The 19789-nt window shown below is 38.1% G+C and overlaps 1 protein-coding gene across 14 annotated transcripts in view; it reads left to right on the forward strand.

The window, feature by feature from the left end:
* Window positions 1-19789, forward strand: part of PPP2R2C (protein phosphatase 2 regulatory subunit Bgamma) — a 189372-nt gene that overhangs the window by 132438 nt on the left and 37145 nt on the right. For 13 of the 14 annotated variants that reach the window (XM_086889187.1, XM_086889188.1, XM_086889192.1 and 10 more), the window contains 4 exons: window positions 4034-4131; window positions 4726-4891; window positions 9137-9249; window positions 12856-13033. In XM_086889187.1, coding sequence (XP_086745313.1) covers window positions 4034-4131; window positions 4726-4891; window positions 9137-9249; window positions 12856-13033 — 555 coding nt within the window. Of the gene's footprint in view, window positions 1-4033; window positions 4132-4725; window positions 4892-8668; window positions 9049-9136; window positions 9250-12855; window positions 13034-19789 lie in introns of those variants that run through there. The other variant, XM_023925527.2, reaches the window with a different exon arrangement.

Raw genomic sequence — 19789 nt, forward strand, 5'->3', positions numbered from 1 at the left:
CGGACCTGTTGGTGTTCTTTATGGTTTTTAATAGCTTATTCCTTAAAATAAAGCTGTGAGAGGCTAGAAGGTGAACATAGAAAAATACGTAATGGTGTGAAATAAAGGCCAACATTAACTTGGGCTACATGTGCCAACCTTTGTTTCATCCTTGCTCTCAGCCTGAGGGAAGGCTGCTGGAGGGTTCATTTGCCTGTGTCCATGCTGGAACAATACTCATGAAGTAGTGGAAAGAACAGTACAATTAGCTTGGTTTACCTTGATGTGCCCAGATGTACAGTGATGGACTTAGATCTAGCACAAAACCACAAAACCTGAATATATCTAGCTAGGCAGCAGCCATTAACAGCATAGCCATTAAGAACATTTGAAGACTGTAAATTGTGAATCTGCAGAGGAATTAGTGAGGTATGAAAGGGCAGGGGTGACTAGGAATCAGTAAATTAAATACTTCACAGGCTGGATCAGGAAAAACTTCGTGTCAGTTTAAGCTGTAGTGTGGTATCTTTCTGTGTAGAGTCATGTGGTATCTTTCTGTGAATATGTAAAATAAGTCTCGGGATTCAAGTCTGTAATGTGTTTTACATACTGGGACAATTTTCTGTGGCTGGATGGGGACCAGATAATCAGGTATTTATACCTCTGGGGTATTTTCATCTTTTGAAAGTTTTGGGTCCACTTTTCTCTGTCAGCATCTGTATACTGAGAGGAAGTATTGAATATCTTGACTTTTAAATCCAAGTTTATATGCATTTCTGCATAGACAAAATGGAAAATTTAAAATTGGAGTAGGAAGATTAATGTTCTATAAAAGATGGGATTTACAGTTTGATTGTAAGCGTTTGGCATTGAGGTTACCCATAATTATTCTTAATAGGTAAATTATCTCTGTCTCTGATAATCCTAATCATCAGTGCAAAGCTTGGCACTGCCAGCAGAGATATGGAAGGTGTAGTGTAGGAGAAGGCTGGAAGGAGTCTTTCATCTCTGCCATCCCTTGCCAAAGGCTTACTGTACATGCAAATTCATCAGCTTTTCTATTGTGGTGCATTTATATATCCTGGAGAGGCTGAAATCTGGGAATTAATTGCTCTGTGTGCTCAGGGGGCCACTCTGCAGTGGGAGAATCTGTAGGATTGGGACAGTAGTGGCTGATGTTGCTGCAGCATTAATAAATACATGGGGTAATGTCCTGCAGAAGAGTATGAAGAGCTTTGTCGATTGATTTTGTCCTTACCTCCTTTGTTTTATGAAGTGCCAGCCTGGCTAACCCTTTATAAGAAAACAGCATGACTGATGTTCACCTGCTGAACAGATATGCTGTATATGTTTGGGGGAGGTGGGCTGATGGTGTCTGTGCAGGGGACAGATAGCTGTTGTTTTCAGCTGTTATTTACAGGATCAATAAAACTGATTTTCCAATTCAAGGATAATTTTTACCAACAAGCTACATAGCCTATAAGGTCATAATATTGGATCTTCTCTTTTTCAGAACAAGTTAATTTAAAAATGATAGGTAGTTTCCAGCTCAGGATGAGTTTTGTAATAGAAAGGAAAGATGTATCTGGAAGAAACACCTTGGGAGGGGGTGAGAATTGCCCCAGAACAACATTGTTGCACATTGCCCACAGTCCTTTTCTTTGAACAATAATCATTTAACTGTGCATGATATTTTAATGACAAATGCAATATAATAAGAAAATTCAGAGCTGTTTTATTACAATCCTGGTTCAGTTATTGTTGGAGGCTGTGAAAATGCTGCTGTGGACTTTACTGGGCAATGCCAGGTGCTTTCTGTAAAGTGCAATTTATTTTATGACCACTGTCACTGTAGAAAAAAATATTTTTGATGTTGTGGAATTATTTCAGGCCAATAGTGAGTGTATTCACACATATATCTCCAAATACCATTCATTCCTTTTGCAGTTACTTTATCTCAATCTTTTGTGACCAGTTGAGAATGTCTCACATCCGAGTCATACATGTATATATGCACATATTTTAATACTGCATTCCTCCCTCTGTATTTGCCCTTCTTGCCCGTTGCATGCTTAAGAAAAGGCACAGTTTAAAAGCAGTATCAGTATGAGGCTTCTGCAGGTGTGCCTGTATGATTGGGGTGAGATACAGCTTTGAATGAGTAAAGTCATGCAGCTATCATTTTATAAGCAGATGACCATACCTACTATCAGTATGAATTCTGCATGGTGAGGAGGAAATAGCTAAGAAGTGTTCTTCCATTGCAATAAGTCTCAATGAACTTTACATGCCAGAAAAATTTTAGATTTTTAGATTTTAGAAAAAAAACTTTTTATTTTTGACATCAAACTCGACCCATTGCAAACCCCAGAGCATCATGAAACATAACCAGAGTCTCTGTCCTTTTCCTATACTTTGGTAAGTCTCGGGCTTTTGTAGTCATTACCTATGAAATATGTAGTCTGTGGAAGTCTACATAAAAATCAAATGCCATTACCTTTGAGAAGCTTTGGGTTCAGACCTAAAATACTTTTAAGTCTTCACGTGCCATTTTTCTCAAAGTCTACACAGCCATTTATGATTCCCCTTTGCTCCTTTATATATGGAGTAGTGGAGGAAAAAAAATGGACGAATGTTGGTTTGATTTAGAAGAATTTGATGGTGAAGATTTGTTTAAAATTGAAAAGATATTTTTCTTTACTGTGATTGGACCAAAGTTTTCCTTTTTTGGATGGTAAATAGTTTATAATGTTTGAGTAAGAATCTGGCTTTTGGATGGCTGTGTTGCTGATGAGAGCTGCTGGCAACAGAAGCTTTCTAACACCAAACTGCTAGTTTATTAAAAGAATAATAGGAACAGATGTTTTCAATTCATAAAATGTATCAAGTAAATGGTACATCCACATGTTATTTCAATTCCTTTGAATTTCTGTGAACTCATTTGGGGCTAGGTTTGCAAAAGAGCTTAGCCCACTGTCACTTCATTGTTCTCACTCTAAACTGATGGATGATGAACATGTTTGGGAACTGCAGCTTTTTATGCCTAAAGGGGAGCTCCTAACTACTGACGCTTCTAAAATTTGGCCCATGTTTCTGATGAGTGAATACTGATCATTATAGAGGATTCACACATCCAGTCTCTGAGTAATACCCTGCATTTGCCTGTGATTGTATATATGATGGTTCCTTAATTTACTATTGCACTAAGCATTTTAATTCAAATTATGCTAATAGTGTAGGATTAACTGCGGATTATGATTCTAGCATGTACTGTCATTCAAACAGAAGAACCAGTTCTTTAGCTCCTACAGCCTCTTTCTCCCTCTCATCTTGATGTGTACTAATTTGTGCTCAAGGCTGGCCTCAGGTTTTGATGGGGTTTCTTGTTTAAACAAGAAATTGCTTAGGGAAAGGCAGTTGTTGAAAGTCAGGGAAAGAGAGACTGAGATTCTTTTTGTCTTCTGATGACACATTTTTACGGTGCTGAAGTGATTTTCTGAAAACAGTGATTAGAATGGGCTCTTGCCAGCACTGCACAGTGAACAGTTCTGGTTTTGCCTTCATTCCTCAGTGGTAGGACAGGTTGCACATACTTTTTTTTTGCACTCTTGACTCAAATACATATTTGAGAAAAGTGCTAGGTGGTTATGTAAAAATCACCAGACAAGTCATAGAATAAATAATACGTGCAAGAGAACTGATGTTATATTGGTCCTTGTTAGAGCATATAGCAGGAGGCCAGTTCTGTTCTTTGCCAATTCTGAAAAAAAAAGCTTTATAGCCACCCAAGATAGCTCTTCTTGAAGCATAACCTCTCCAGAGAGCTTCTCCTCTCCCAAACTGCAGATGTGCTGGAAACACAAATTTGCCTCTTTAATGTTTGCACTTGTTTCATTAGATTGTAATGGCATGCAGCCTGTTTGCATTGGTGAATCCATCTGTATTCCTTAAAATCCTTCATTTGTTGCATTTTTTGTTGAGTGCCTGATATTTCTAGTGACCTTGTGTTGTAGCAGCAGTCTAAAATCTGCCTTTTTTCTCATTCTTCCTCCAGCTGATATTATTTCTACAGTTGAGTTCAACCACACTGGAGAACTGCTGGCTACTGGTGACAAGGGGGGTCGAGTTGTTATATTCCAAAGGGAACCTGAGGTATGTGGGTTACCAGTGTAGTCTTCAATAGCCTGATAAAACCTGGCTGAATTTTTAATACTTTATTTGAATTAAATTAACAAACTTGTTTATAATCTCAAGATGTAGTAAAACAGTGTCACCTGTTTAGAGCGGAAGTGAAAAAGGGTAAGGATTTTTAACTTGTAAGCTTGCTGTCCCAAGCAAAAATGCTTCAAAGCTCCAAAAGTCCGATGTAAGCAAAAAGAAGGTAATTTTTGTTTTACTTCTGCCTTGTTTTAATAGCTTTTTCTTGATGATGGAACCCCATTCCATTTAAAACAGTATCTTCACTTACCTTTATGTTCCACTTGTAAATTCCATCCATCTGCAGTGTCTTGTTTAGAAGTCTTTCCTGAATAGCTGACATGTCTTCAAAAATTCTAATATTAAGTGTTTCAGTACTCACAGGAAATTCTATTCTTGCTGAAACAAATCTATCAATATCATGTTTTAAATGAGAAATTAAATTAAATTTTCAATATTTTTATATTTATAAGACTGCTTATACACCTTTCCTAAGAGATGAAGATTTATCGCTGTCATAAACAACATTTCTGTTCTTATTCTCCATAGAGTAAAAATGAGCCTTACAATCAGGGGGAGTACAATGTTTACAGCACTTTCCAGAGCCATGAACCGGAATTTGATTATTTGAAGAGCTTGGAGATAGAAGAGAAAATAAACAAGATCAAGTGGTTACCACAGCAAAATGCAGCTCACTCACTTCTATCAACAAATGGTGAGATTGATGAGAGTATGCAGAACATATCAGTATTTGCAGTATTTCCTCTATGTGTTTTAGTGCTGACAGTATATATTTGCTCATTTTAAACTGCTGTTTAGTAATTTCCTCTTTCAGAGTTTACCAAGACTGTCATACTGCCTCTGATATCTGTTGTTTGTATATTTTATTCATAGAATCATGAGGTTTTTCCAATTGATTATTCATAGACATTTAAAGAGCTATCCATTTTTTTATTATATGCAGTGCTATCCTGAAATATATCTTTGTGACAAAGGCATCACCTTATTCAGCAGCTTGTGTTTTGAGGGAAATTTAGAATTTTTTCTGCTGTATTTGTCATGACTTTTATTATTTGTAGATGTGTAAATGAAGGTAGGTAAGAGAGATTAATTTTTTCTTTTCATTCATTATCATCAGAGTAGTTTATTTAAGTTTTAAAGAGGTACACAAATCTTGGGAAGACAGGAACAATAATACTAGGATATTGATACTGACTCATATTTATAACATGTCTAAGGCCTATTGATGAAAGAAAGTAGCATTATTACAAAAAGGGAATGTTCAGATACTAAATAAGGGAAAAAAACTGAATGTAAGCTAACGTGCACAAGTTTCATTTAGGAAGCATTTAGATACCCACGAACTTTATTATTGCAGATGATGCATGAGACAAAATACCTGGTTTTAAATTTTAGATCTAATGGTAATCAGAAATTGGTTTTTTTTTGTTCTAGAAGTTTGAGTATAATTGGGAGTTGATGATGAAAAATAGGGTAATATCATCTTTGGGGACTGCTACAATCACAAAGTGATTGGTTTGCATTAAAATATATAGCATTAAATAATGCTTACATTCATTCAAAGTAGTAGTAATTTTTTAGTATTTTTTAGTTTGTTTTATTTAAAGTTTTCTTTGACTTTTTGGGGGCACTGTTACATATTTGAAATGAAACACACCTGTTACAGACAGGTGATTTATGCTAATTTAATGCTTAGTCACCTTATGAAGTTTGGGAGTTTATTTCTACTCTTCTCCCTTGGTCAAAATATCCCTCACCTTCTTCAGATAACTAAGAATGGCTTCTTCCAAGCATGTGATACAGAAGCAGATTATTGAAATTAAACCTCGCCCTTTTCATTTTAGAATTTGTTTTTAGAAGCACTGAGGAATACAGCCAAGTCCTCAGATTTTCAGCTTTTACAGCTATAGATAATAGACCATTACATGAGTTTTCTGCTTCATCCTTTCAAGAGAGGGGAGAAAATAAGAAATAATCAGTCATAGTGCTGCTGTGGTTAATCCAGTTTCAACCAACGGTGAGCAAGCCTAGGACCTGGAGAGATACTTTGGCCTCTGTTTCTCCTCCTTAGTTTTTGAGCATCGCATCAGACCTCTTCATGGTGAGAGGAACAGAAATGGTTCCATTGGCATAAGCTTTGGATTTTGGCTTTGAATTGCAAAACATTTGCATGTGCCAAGGAGGATTCCTAGCTTCCTGGCACAGCAGGATTGAAGTCTCAAAATTCACCTCCTGGCATATTCTTAGAGATGGTTTTAACTTCAGGGTACAGACAGCTCACATTGAATTACTCACTGTCTCACAGATTACCTGGGAGAAGCCTTTTACAATGTATATCAATTCCATGCCTATAGAAAATAATAATAATATGTTTCCTAATGTGGAGGCACTACCTGTCACACATGCTCATATTGGACAGATTGTAGAAATGTCTTGTCGTTTTTGTTTACTAAATTACAAGTCTGCTATTTTAATGCAGTTTTTGACATCTTGCTCTCTGGTAATTTAGGATGTAATGTAATATTTTTTTGCAGAAAAATAAGAACTGTGAAACAGCATCCTTTCCACATGCTCAGGTGGACACTGTCCACTGAATGTGCTGGAAGGAGCATCCTGCTGCTCAGGAACATGAGGGGAGAGTCGGTCTAAATCTAACCCTCAAAATAAGACTTGGCAGGTCTGCACCTGCCCAAATCTGTTTCTGTCATTCTAAGGAGGGCTTTTGTCTGAAGTTGTTTCTGCACACATCTTTCAGAGGCGATCTTGATTCCTTTCCAGTTCACGTTATCAGCAAGTTATCAGCTAAGCTTTGATTGTGGCATCTTAATTAATGAAGACAGAAGGAAATCACCAAGGCTTTCAAATCCCCCTGTGGATTTACAGTGCTCGCAGTTAGGAAATTTGTAGTTTGCACTGTAAAATCATTGCACTGTAAAATGCAATGATTTTGTAGTATAATGATAACAACTTATTATGATTCATTGGTATCTTTTGTACCAGAATATATTTGGGCCTCTTTAAGTGTGGGCTACATAAGCTAGAGCAGAATTTGGCCCATATAGATTCTTTCATCTGAGGATTTCAGACTGCTTACCAGACATTAATTAATTTTAAATTCACAACACTCTGGAGACTGAATGCTTAACCTCACAGAGATGTTTCTATTTTTTTCTATATTTTGCAAAATATAAGCCTACTTAAAACTTCTAAGGAGTATTTAAAGTCCAGAGGTGGATAAAGGAGAGCACCAATAGATGATAACCTTACCTGCTTATAAAACAGTTTTCACTCAGGAATGAGGTACATTTATTAATAGCAATCAGATCTAACAATGGAAAATTGTATAATTAATTTTACAATTGCTGTATTTATAATTTTTTGACTAGATCAGCAGGAATGCACTATTTACATGTAATAAAATATCCAAGGGCATGACATGACTTATGTGTATTTTTAGTAATTAATTAACATGATATACAATACAAATGAAATTTATTGAATATTTAAAAGGTGCTTTTTAGTTGCAGATTGAACTGACCTCTTGTTCTGTAGATTGACTGTATTGTGATTTTCTTTGCTTGTATATTAGCATATCAATATCATTAAGAGGTACATAATAGTGAAACCTGAGTAATGGAGGGATTGATTTTGAAACAAAGAAAGTTGAAAGTTAAAAGTTGCTATAGAAATGTAAATCAATTCATGTTTTTTGTATATCCTGTCTTTAAAGTGATTTGTACTAGCATTTAAAAGTAGCATTTGAAAGTAGTGTTTGGTTCAGCCACACTGGGGAAATGATTATGTATTATTATGTATGCTCTGGTATGTACTTGGGGAAAGAAAGGAATAAAGTGGGATGAAATCAGAAATTATGCAGGAACTGAGGTTAATAAATCTGTGCTGGCAGCTGAAGGGCAGAAGCTTTGGAAAGACTTTTGCTGCTGCACAAGCAGATGAGCAAAACAACCATTAGAATCTTAGGGACAGATTTTTTTGCAGAAGAGTTGGCCTTGATTTTTCAGTCTAAGAAGCATTTGGGTTGGCAGGTTAGGAGCAGAACCACAACAGTGGGAGTGGACAATCAGCATTAGGAAATCTGGAGCTTCAGCTTGTACAAAATACACCCAAAGACAAATGCAGTGTGAAATGTTTCAGACATGTTTGTTGGTTTCAGAGACTCTTTGCTAACTGAGAGACGTCATTACTTTCTCATCATGTGCTTCACCCATCATGGGAAAGGAAGAGTCTGGATTTTATTGCATTCCTTGCAAGATTAATACTTTTTTTTTCTTACTTTTCTCTCTTGCCATCACAATACATTTCTCTTAGTTTGGTTGGTTTTTTTTCTCTTTCCTCAGTTTATTTCTCAGCTGCTTTCCATTAGGAGGGAGAAATGCCTTATTTTTTACACAGCCTTTCAATTGCAGAAGCTCCTGATGTTACACCAATGCTCCACTGCCCATTCCCACACTGGACCAGGAAGGGACCATTGGTCTGGCTGTGTACTCCAGGCTGTTCTTGTGCTGTTTATAAGTAACCTAGAAAACTGGCATTAATGCCAAACTGGTGTTAATATTGAGCTTATTTCCTTGCCAAGTCAAATTGTTAAAGTGAGCTTCAGCAGTGAGCATTGAGTAGTTTGGGTTTGTTCCACCAGCAAACTGCCAGGTTGGATACACGAGCAGCATGTGCTCTACATGCTCCACACAGTCTGCCAGCTGCCAGGAACCCCTGACTCAGTGTGAAGATCTGGGATGTGCTTTATGGTTATTTCATCTGTTGGCAGCGTTTTCTGGGTGTGCAGAATGAAGTGCCCCAGACTATTTCAGCACAGATCTTGTCTAAAGCAAGGTGTAAAAACTTATTTACGAAATACATTGTGAAAGGTAACTCCATTCAGAATTCCTATGCTGACAGTTGTATATCTTTTCTTTTAAAGATAAAACAATCAAATTGTGGAAAATTACTGAAAGAGATAAGAGACCGGAGGGGTACAACTTAAAAGATGAAGAAGGAAAGCTTAAAGATCTTTCTACAGTAACGTCACTGCAGGTAAGCTTCTGTCCATGTCCAAAATTCAGTTGTTTCTGTATGAAAAAGGTAGTGCTAAGTCAGTAAAAGATTTAAATATGTACCTAATGCTAAGCATTTGTATGATTATTCTAGCTGAAGCTTTATCTGACTGAAAGCTTGACATGGGGTGACTTTACCTTTAAGATAGCTTCGGGAGCTGGGAGGAAGTTGAAGCTGCGAGAGGCTGATGGGAGTCTTTTCTTGTGACCAATTATTGGTCATTTCTAAGAACTGGCTGCAGTTTTGACCATTGAGAAGTGAGATCAACCTGTGGACACCAGTTTAAGATGTAAAGCCAGGGCTTTCTTGTTATTTTTGGTTTCCGGCTTCTGACAAGGTAACAAGGCTCTGTCTCGGCCTCCTCCCCGCCGCCTCCAGGCCGGACAAGGCCTCAGAGGGCGGGGGGAGAAACGGAGCCAGCCGGCCTGGCTTGGTTTGTAGTTTCTGCTGCTGGACTGCAACCTGACACCATGAACATCTGCAGCTTTCCAAAACTTCAACTCTTTTACTACCTGGATGAGACATACAGATTACTCTTTTTTCCGAGAGAGAAAGAAGGATGAGAGAGAGATAACATGAAGAAGACATCATAAAACCATCAAAAACAGTGAAGAAAAGAGTTAAGTTTTAGATGAGGAAGAGAGAATAAGGAGATGTTTTAATTAAGCTGTAATATTTTTCTGTTAAAGCTATGGAGATGTACAACAGTGTTCTGAAAAAGAGCTCCTTTAATTCGTGACAGAGTATATTGGGAGGAATGGAGTGTTCAAAGTGTGGATTTTGAGCAAATAGTGAAGTGATTGTGATGCTGTGAGATACTGAAAGAGAGGGGGAGAAGTAGTAGTTGAAGATTTGTGGCCTTTTGAGAGGCAAAGAGAAAACTTCTGTTTCCAGGGAGGTTCAGAAAAACAGATTAAGAGAACTTTTGCCTTTGAATAACTCATCCTTAAAAATGACATCCCTAGACTCATTTGACCCATAACACACCTCAGAGTGATGTGAAATGGGAGGAGTGAACTGATGACAGATTTTTATTTCCGGGCAGCTGGCATCAGAGAAATAGAAAGCTATAACAGAAATAGTTTTCTTGTGAAAAACTCCATAGATTAGCAGAAGAAGACTTCTGTTACTTTACAAAGACTGATGAAAAGACTCTAACAGGAATTAGGACTGATTTAAACACCAAAGTTCCAAGTTTTTTGTCTCTATGTTGTCATGTGAACAAGGGAATGGTTGGGTAGTGGGGAAGAAAGAGGTTTTCTGGAAGTTATTCTGGTTTTCTTATTCTTGTAGTTCTGTTAATAAACTTTCTTTATTCTTTTTACGTTTTAAGCCTGTTTTGCTCTTGTTCTAATCCATATCTCACAGCAAGAAATAAGTAAGTTTTCTAGTAATTTTTTAGTTACTGCTTTAAAGCCATGACATTTATTTGGTGCATTGGCCAGGAAAACGAAATTAGCAAATCTAAACCACTACAAAGCTGTATTGAATCTGCCACATATTTGCAAGTCACAAATGCTTTAAGATGTACTGACCAAAGTAAGCATTTTTGAGAATTCATGTTGGTTTTATTTTTCCTGATAAAATTCTCTTATTGTGACTCAATGTGTTTTCATAAAACATTCATTAACCTCTTGTGCTGAAAGCATTTTACTTGTGATTAATTTTGAACAGGGTTCTTGCCACATTCAGAGCAATGGTGTTAAAGACAGTATACCAAATTTCAGTTTCATCTTTTTTTCAGTTTTATAAAAGAATTATTGTAAGAGTGGGATTTGCAGTAATCTGTGCTCTGGTAAACCTGAGATTCTGCATTGCTGAAAAGATGCAGTCATGGAACTCATATAAGCATATGTGATCATTTTTTTTGTTTGGAAAAGACCATTAAGATCATCAAGTCCAACCATGAACCCAGCACTGCCATATTCAATAAACCATGTCCCCAGGTGCTGCTTCTGCACATATTTTAAATACCTCCAGCTATGCTGACTCAACCACTTCCTTGGGCAGCCCCTTCCAGTGATTGACAAAAATTTCAGTGAACAAATCTTTCCTAATATCCAATTATAATATATTAACCTTCCCAGTGCAACTTAAAGCCATTTCCTTTTCTCCTGTTACTTGTTTCTTGGAGAGGAGACCCATCATCCACATGTTAATGTAGATTTTTGCTCTCAGACTTTTTTTGCCTGAATTCACTTCAGATGTTTTGGCAAAGAAAGTGGCTAAAGGTTAGAACTGGAAGACTATGTTGTATAAGCACTACTGTGTTGTATAAACACATCTTTATTTATGAAAACAAAACAAGCCAATATTGTCTGTTGGGAACAAAAGCTTCCAAAGTGTAAATATGACTACATTAATGGAATATTTATCTATTCTGTATGATTAGGCAAACAAAACTATTCCAGATTGCTTATAGTCTGAGAATTCAGCGTCCTCTTGAGGGGAAGAGGAGGGGCAGGCCCTGATCTCTTCTCTGGGGTGACAGTGACAGGACTCCAGGGGATGGCCAGAATTTGTGTCAGGGAGGTTGAGGTGGGTTATTAGAAAAAGGTCCTTTTCCTAGGGGGTGGTTGGGCACTGTAACAGGCTCCCCAGGAAAGTGATCACAGCACCATCGTGGCAGAGTTCAGGAAGCATTCGGAAGCTCTCAGGCACATGGTGTGATTCTTGAGGATGGTGCTTTCAGGGTGGGAGTTGAATTCTTTGATCCTTGTGGGTCTCTACCAACTTGACATATTCTGTGATCCTGTAATTCTAAAGGTTGAGTTGAGTTTTGTTCTTTTAGTAGAAAGTGAAAAAACATTTTAGTAGAAACTAAAATGTTTAATTACTCTATGTTCCTCTTAAACTACCTTGTGGATTGAGGTATGATTGTTCCTGAATCATGTTCAACAACATTGAATAGTCCCAGTCATGGACCACAGCTTTACAGTGTTTAATGCTTTATTGATAGGGAGTAAATTGAGTGTCTACTTTTTGAAGGATGACTTTGAAGTGACACACAGGGAAATAATGAGGGCACATTGACAAGTGATAATCTGTGATATTGGCTTTTCAGGGGTATATGTGAATGTACAGTATGTCATGTTGGCTTTGTTTTGCAAGCCTTTCTTTGTTGTATTTCTCTGAGATTTCCACCACTTGAGTTTTTTGAAAGAGAAACATCAAGTAGCAAAACAAATACAGGTAAGTGACTTACAACTAATGGCAAACCCTTTAGCAAAACCAAAATATGAGTGCTTCACTGCTTGCCCAGAGCCTCCTGCACATGTGGACAGTAGCTTGTGCAGTGGGACTGACCTGTTCTGTGGCAGCTGACAGTCCCTCCCTTCCCACGGTCCAGGCTTCCCATCACTCTGCCTGCCTCTCTTGAATCTCCCTTCCTCCTTGGCAAGGAAGGCCTTACCCAGCAGTTAATCTATGGGGAAGTTCAACTTGTGTACACCATCAACAAGTTTTATAATATCACAGTCTTTCAATGCTTTCTCTCTACTGGAATTACCATCATCCTAGCAAACAGTATTTCATGTCTTACTCTCTTTCTGGTTTTCGTTTTATTTATTTTTTTTTTTTTGGCAGGTGCCTGTATTGAAACCCATGGATTTGATGGTAGAAGTCACTCCCAGGAGAATCTTTGCTAATGGTCACACCTATCATGTCAACTCAATATCTGTCAACAGTGACTGTGAGACGTACATGTCAGCGGATGATCTCAGGATTAACCTCTGGCATTTAGCTATCACAGATAGGAGCTTCAGTATCCTTTATTGTGATTCCTTGCTCAGTGTTCATGTAATTAGTAGGGATTAAGAATGCTATTTTAAAATATTTTTTGTGTGTTTTAAAATATGCCATTTACCTACCAGAATCTCTGCAGTATTTGTAGCAGAAAATGCTGAGATATTGTAGGAGACAGCTAAGAGATTGCAAAAATCCGGGAACTTTATTTGAAAAGTAATGGTGTTGGTTAAAGACATTTAAATAGGAAACAGATGCCAGCTGGTAACTACCCACCTGACTAGAATACTCTGTACTGTTGTATCTTGAAGACATTTCTTGCTGAGAGTCTTGCACCTTGTTTTGCTGAAAGGTCAGTCCTGCCCTGCCCCTGTCCCCCATTCTCCATCATCCTGTTTCCCAGTACCCTAATGCCTGAGATGTGCACAGTTTGGGGTTGAGGCTCACCTGCTTTGTGTGAGTTGTGTCTGTGATTAATGCAGGCATTGATGGTGTTATCCTGAAAACTCCGTTGTGGAGTCATTCCGGCCATCTGTGAGGCTGCCCTGTACACTACAACAGGGTGTCTTGGAGGGGGAATGAAAGAGAAAATGTAGTCAAGAAAAGTGATTCTCTGTGTTATGCAGAACATAAATAGACTGGTAAGAAGAGAAGTAGGTTATGGGGCCAGGTCAGAATGTTGTATTCCTTTGGCTATTTCTTTTTGAGTGTATCAAAAGGAGTTAGAAGACTATGTCTCTGTGGGTTTATGTAAGGGACTATTAGATGTCAAAGTGAAGTTCTCCTGTTGGGGTAGATTTCCTCAGAGAAGGCACCAATGTGATGGGGTGTTCTCCCTATCTCTGGTGATTGTGTTTCTTCCTTTGTGGGCCAGATTAGCTTTGAAACTTAACCCATACCTTGCTAATGTCACAGGTAACAATGATCTTTGAATCAAACAACACTGAATGTCCTTAAAGAATTACCTTTGCAGGGTCAAGTGACAGGTGCCCTTACCCTGGGGATTGTAGTGAATATCTCCTCAGTTTGTTTCCACACTCATACTGTTTTTCTGTCCTTCACCTGTGTAGGTTAAGCAAGCTTAATAGGTGCCCTCCTTAATGTGACTGTTTATTTAGGAACAATTTATATATGGTACTTCAAAGTCCAGCTATGTCTGCCTTCATATCCAAGCAACTGTACTTCCATTCTTTAGTAAGACAGATCACAATTATTTGCCAGCAGACCTATTTGGAGTAGCAATGTGGATCTGACAGTATCCTCCTCACAGCTGCTTTACCTTCCAGACTTCTCTCTGTCCTGGACACTTTTACTTGTGAGTCTACTGTGTGTCCTCTACTGTGTTTCCTCCTCTTCTAAGGCAGAGCAGTGGGTCAGACCAAGCACAGCAATCTCTGTATGCCTGTGTATGATCACCAGATCACATTCCAGAATGCTTATGCAAGATAAGGCTTTGCCTTTGGCAATTCCTTTTATTGTATTAAAGTGATTTCATAATCTATGGATAGCCAAGGCAAATGTTCCTGAAAAGTTTCAAAAACCAAGACAGTAGTTGTTATAGTTCATGAGGACAACATGAAATTTTAGTGCCATTTGACACACTAAGAGTTTACTGAGAGAAATATCAGCTGTAAATGAATAGCTGTGTGGACTTGTTTCAAGCTTAGCCCACTGCTGTGGTTGAGTATTTACTGATAAAATGTGTTTGAAGGTTTCTGATTGATTCATTGATTTAGCTTTTAAAGTATGATAAAGTTTTTAATGACACACTCATTTTCTGAGTATGTTCTAAGAATGATGATGAGAGGGAAATTAAGAGTGTGTTTTTGAGTTTTAGGATAGGAAATATTTCCTGTGTCTGAGATAGTGGCTTTGAGATACTTGCATTTCTGTCTTGGATTGGAGTACAGATATTGCTGCGTCTTTCACACTTAAATCAAAATCTGTGAGGACTCTGATTAGAGGGTTCAGGCAGTGATAGGAGACAGCACTAGGTAACGGGGTAATCAATTCTAGGGGCAAAATGTTCCTGCTAAGGTGCCCATGGTGGCAGCAGGTTGGCTTTTGTGGCTGGATACCTGTATGTATTCAGGAGAGTAGGCTGAGTTAAAGAGTCTGTACCCACTACTGTTTCAGACAATATAAGCTGTACCTGTCTGTACTCAGTTGTCAAAATCAGGCCATCAGACAGATTAACTTTACCTTATTCTTTGATAAACAGAAAATTTGACATAGGTATTCCAAGAGAAGGTGACATACAGAATATTGTTCATAGTAGGGAATTAACTGGGAGGCCATGATAACTGAAAGAAGGGGATGATTAAGTTCAACTTGCATCAGCCTCCTGACAGATATCTTTCTGTCCATTTAGAGCCCTGTACATCTTGTAAAATTGCAGAGATGTGTTTTTCTCTGGATAGCATCTGTCCCTGAAACTGCATTTCTGTCCTACAGAAAAACAGCTTGCATAAAAATCTCCTGGAAGTAGATGAGTTTCTGGTAAAATCAGTGGGTGTGCCAGTTGCAATTAAGACTAGACATATTAAGGTGAAAAAATTCTGCCAGGCAAACAGTTTAAATTATAAATGAATGTTGCTGGGCTTGGTGCCTTCTGTAACACATTTATGGGGATAGGCAGGAGGAGGCTGAGGCTGTTCTAAAAACGTGTGTTACACATCTTTTTACTGAATGCAAAAGAGAAATGAAGCGTCTTGCTGCTCACATTCAAGGCTTGATTCCTTGAAATGCATGTTTAAAAGAATAAATAGAAAACTTTTTGGTTTGAAGTGAGTTTGGTTAATAAGGAATCTGGCAGGGATGAATATTTGTCTATTTTCCCTCAGAGGCAGCACTGCTACATATAATGACCTACAATCTGTTTACCCAAAAGGCTGGTTGTGACAATGACACAAACAACAAATACAGTAGTAGAGTTTCTGGACATTTACTAAATGTCTGAGCATCTTCAGCATGGGAAGTGCTGGAGAAAGACTGAATCAGCAGCAGTGTGTTTAAGTATTTTACAAGTAAAGTACTTTGTCCTGTAGAATTTAATTTGGGAACAATTTGGTTTTAACCATCATTTGACTGGTTTTACAAATCACTGATAATTTTTCATTTCTCTGAAAATACAGAGCAGTGGAGATCTTAAATTAATTCTCTTTCTGTAGTCTGTGGGAAAATATTTTAAATCAGCTTTGCAGAATTTGACAAGAGTATTTACCTTAGGTAAAGCCTTAGGCAGATAAAATACAACCAGTGCTTTTCTGGTTTGTTTTTGTATTTGTGTGAGCACTAACTGGGGTGAAAAGCAGACAAGTGAGTTTATGCTATGCCTATGTAAATTTTAATGAGGAATATGCAAGACTTCAGTACATTACTTCCCACTTGCAAGCAGATCTGCTCAGTAATGTTTGGGCAGGAGGAGGCAAGGGAGAGGAGGAGGTGAGAGAAAAGGAAGGGGGAAGGTTAGCCTGGTAAATAATGGCACCTACTAGGATTTTCTTCAGTAAAAGGCTTAATGTGTTTGGTTGTGTTATGGAGAGCAAGAGTCAGTGACCTTAATTATGGATGATATTCTGCACTGGAAAAGAAGTAAGGTAAGGGTTTCTGTATTTGTTAATGTTTGGTCTGAACTGGTTTAGCAGTGTTGGCCATGGTTTAAGCCTTTAGATAGTCATCTTAGATGAAGTGAATGAGAAAAAAGAACTGCCAGGAGCATACTGATAAGGCTTGCCATTAGCAGCAATCTTTGGACTATCTAGCTACACTAAATATTCTTTATGAGAATGTATTTGGATTGCTCACAGAACTATGTAGCTCATAGCACTTGAACTCCCTTCATTTCCTGGTAGCACACTATTTCACTCTAGAGGCTGTCATGGCATTGCTATGGAAACAACATCGCTGTTTCCAGCATGTGCTCATCTTGAGACTCATCTTGACTAAAATACTCATTTCTCAGTCAGATCAATATAGTCCAGGGTTATCCTGTTTTAATAAAAAATTCCTTCTTCTGTGTCCCAAAAGGGTTAAGCTAATTAGCAAATCACCATAGGGCCTTTTTCTAGTCTAATGTATTCTGGTATTTGAGGCATATCTTGGATAGTCAGTTTCTTAGGCATCATATCTTGGGAAAAATGAATTTACTTAAGAAGTAAACAACAGGGGAAAAATGGAAAAATCCGAAATAACGTGGTGCATTGATGGAGACCAAGTTTGTGGCAGCCCACTGTGCATCTGAATATAGTATATAGGGCAAATACAGAGCTCAGGAAGCAGCCCAGGCTGGGGGAGATAGCCAGCCTTACAAAATCCCTGTACCTGCCTCAGTGCTAAGTATGTGAAAGCTAAACTGAAAGCAGATCTGCAGTATTGTCTTGTTATTTGTGGAGGAAGTTTATACCCTTGAGTGAGATAAGGCTGTTTGTATAAAAATGCCTGAGCCAGGATGACTGCACAAGCTGTGTGCACAAGGGTGCCTTTTCTGTGCTCTCAAAAGCATGTCTGTACTGTGTGAGAAACTGGTGCCACCCTCACCCACAGCACTGTTTTCCTACAGAACACACCTTCTGTTTGGGAGATGATAGACCTCATTTCTCTTTTGAGAGCTCTGTGTAATCCATGTTAGCACTTCCTTTTCTGTCAAGAGGAGTGTGTCAATCTCTATCAGGTATTTAAAAGGTGAATGTTATACCATGGAGTCATATTCCAGCTGAGTTGCTACTAGTAACATTTGAGTAGCTTTTCCTCAAATTTTTCTTTTGTTCTTTATTTCCCAGAGTCTCTCCCTCTCCCACATGCCTTGTGTGTGTGTGTCTCTCTCTGTGGTAAAGGAGAATGAAGATGCCTGCAAAGCTAAAATCAGGTCTGTAAGTTACAGGATTGCAGGGGTGCCATGAACACTGATCCCGTGGTTTGGAGAGCTCTCTTATTCTAACTCTTGAGAAAGGGTTGCTTTGCCTTTCTCATTAAAACACTCCTATGTGAGCAACTGAGGGGGGAAAAAGCTGTTTTAATGAGCTGATTAGATTCTGGGTTGATGGGATTTCCTTGCTAGACTCCACATTTTCAGAACAGAACACTGTCTAGCAAAAGAGTCTTCTACTAAGAGTTGACAGTGGCAAACCCAAAGATTTTCATGTCTGACTTAAGCCTTGTAGACCCTTGTCTTTCCCAAGAATTTTTCATATATGTTACTTTCATCTGAAGCAATGGAAAAGCTTTTAATGAGAAAAATTACTATAGTAGAGGGAAATTCATTGTTACCCATTTAGCAACAATTCACGATCTATTTCAGGTTGTTTTAAATAAGTTATCTGATTCTCAAAGCTTTGCAAAACGGCAGGTTCCATTGATTTTGCCTTTTAACTTTTGGGTTTGAGATCTCTTCAGCTTATTAAAAAGAAATTATTTTGAAATTGCCTATGAAACTACAGATACCAAATCACCTGGTAACTTGAGGATCATTTACACTGGTGTAATACAGTAATAACTTTTGCTAAGATGTATTTAATAGATTAGTAGCAGATGCCGTAGTTCTTATATAAGTTTTATTCCTAAAGCTTATTATTTCTGTGTCAGCAAAGGTATGTATGGGAGCCAACAGGCCACAGATCACATACTGGGGTTTAGGATAGGAACCATAAAGTGCTGCTGATGGGATGACAACAAAGTGCTGTATAGATATAATGGTGTCAAAGGTACTTAAGGGAATTCTTGAAATCATAAAAAATAGTCCCTTATTTCTGGAAAGATTCTTTTAATTAGGTAAGCAGAAAGTATAAACAATTCAGATAATCTTCAGAACTGGACACAGCACTCCAGGCAGTCTCGCTTGAGTGGAGTAGAGGGACAGAACACCCTCCCTTGACCTGCTGCCCACACTACTTTGGGTTCAGTCCAGGACACAATTGCTTTCTGGGCTCTGAGTGCATCCAGCCTCTCATCCAAGCCTCTCAACCAGCATCTCCAAGTCCTTTGGGGCAGGGCTGCTCTCGATCCCATCATCTCTCAGCCTGTGTTGATTCCAGGGCTTGCCATTACTCAGGTGCAGCACCTTGTACTTGGTACTGTTAATCCTCATGAGATTCTCTTGGACCCACTTCTTGAGCTTGTCCAGGGCCTTCTAGATAAGTCCTTGGTGTGTTTTTTTGGCTGTGTGTTAGGAAGAGTGCAGTAGGGATTCTTTTATTAAAATCACACAAGAAATGCTTTTAGTGTAAGTCAAGGGATGAAATTAGTAAGCAGGTAATGGTAATAGGTAAATAGGATGGTTAACTGTAAGTTGATATCTTCTTTGAATTGCACAGAATCCCAATAGTAAATGGAGCCTTTCATGGACTCTCAGTAGACTAATTTGTAAGAAAAATTCTGTGTGTCCCCAGTGCAAATTGCCAAGAGAGAGCTGCATTTCTAGGATCACTTAAATTGCTTTGTCTAGTAGGCACTAATGTAAATACAGCTTCTAAAAATGGTACTGAATTGTCTTCTGCTTCTGTTGAGGTAAACTACATCCAGTTCACATACAATATTATTTCTGATGTGGTCATCATATCTAGAATATCTTAATTGAGTACAGCTTTTAAGCTTTTCAGAGTAAGAACAGTTCTGTGTTTATATGTGAGCTTGTGCAAATGGCAGTCTTTATAACTAGCTGTGTAATTCAAATACTAGATAATAATTACAGCAGTAAGGCTGTGTGAGTAGGCACTGTAAAGACCTTACAGATTATTTGTTTTCAAGACATATAGAGAAGTCTCAGCATCTTTTAGAT

The sequence above is a fragment of the Cyanistes caeruleus genome, chromosome 5 (assembly GCF_971803275.1).
Source record: "Cyanistes caeruleus chromosome 5, bCyaCae1.hap1.1, whole genome shotgun sequence".
NCBI lineage: Eukaryota > Metazoa > Chordata > Aves > Passeriformes > Paridae > Cyanistes > Cyanistes caeruleus.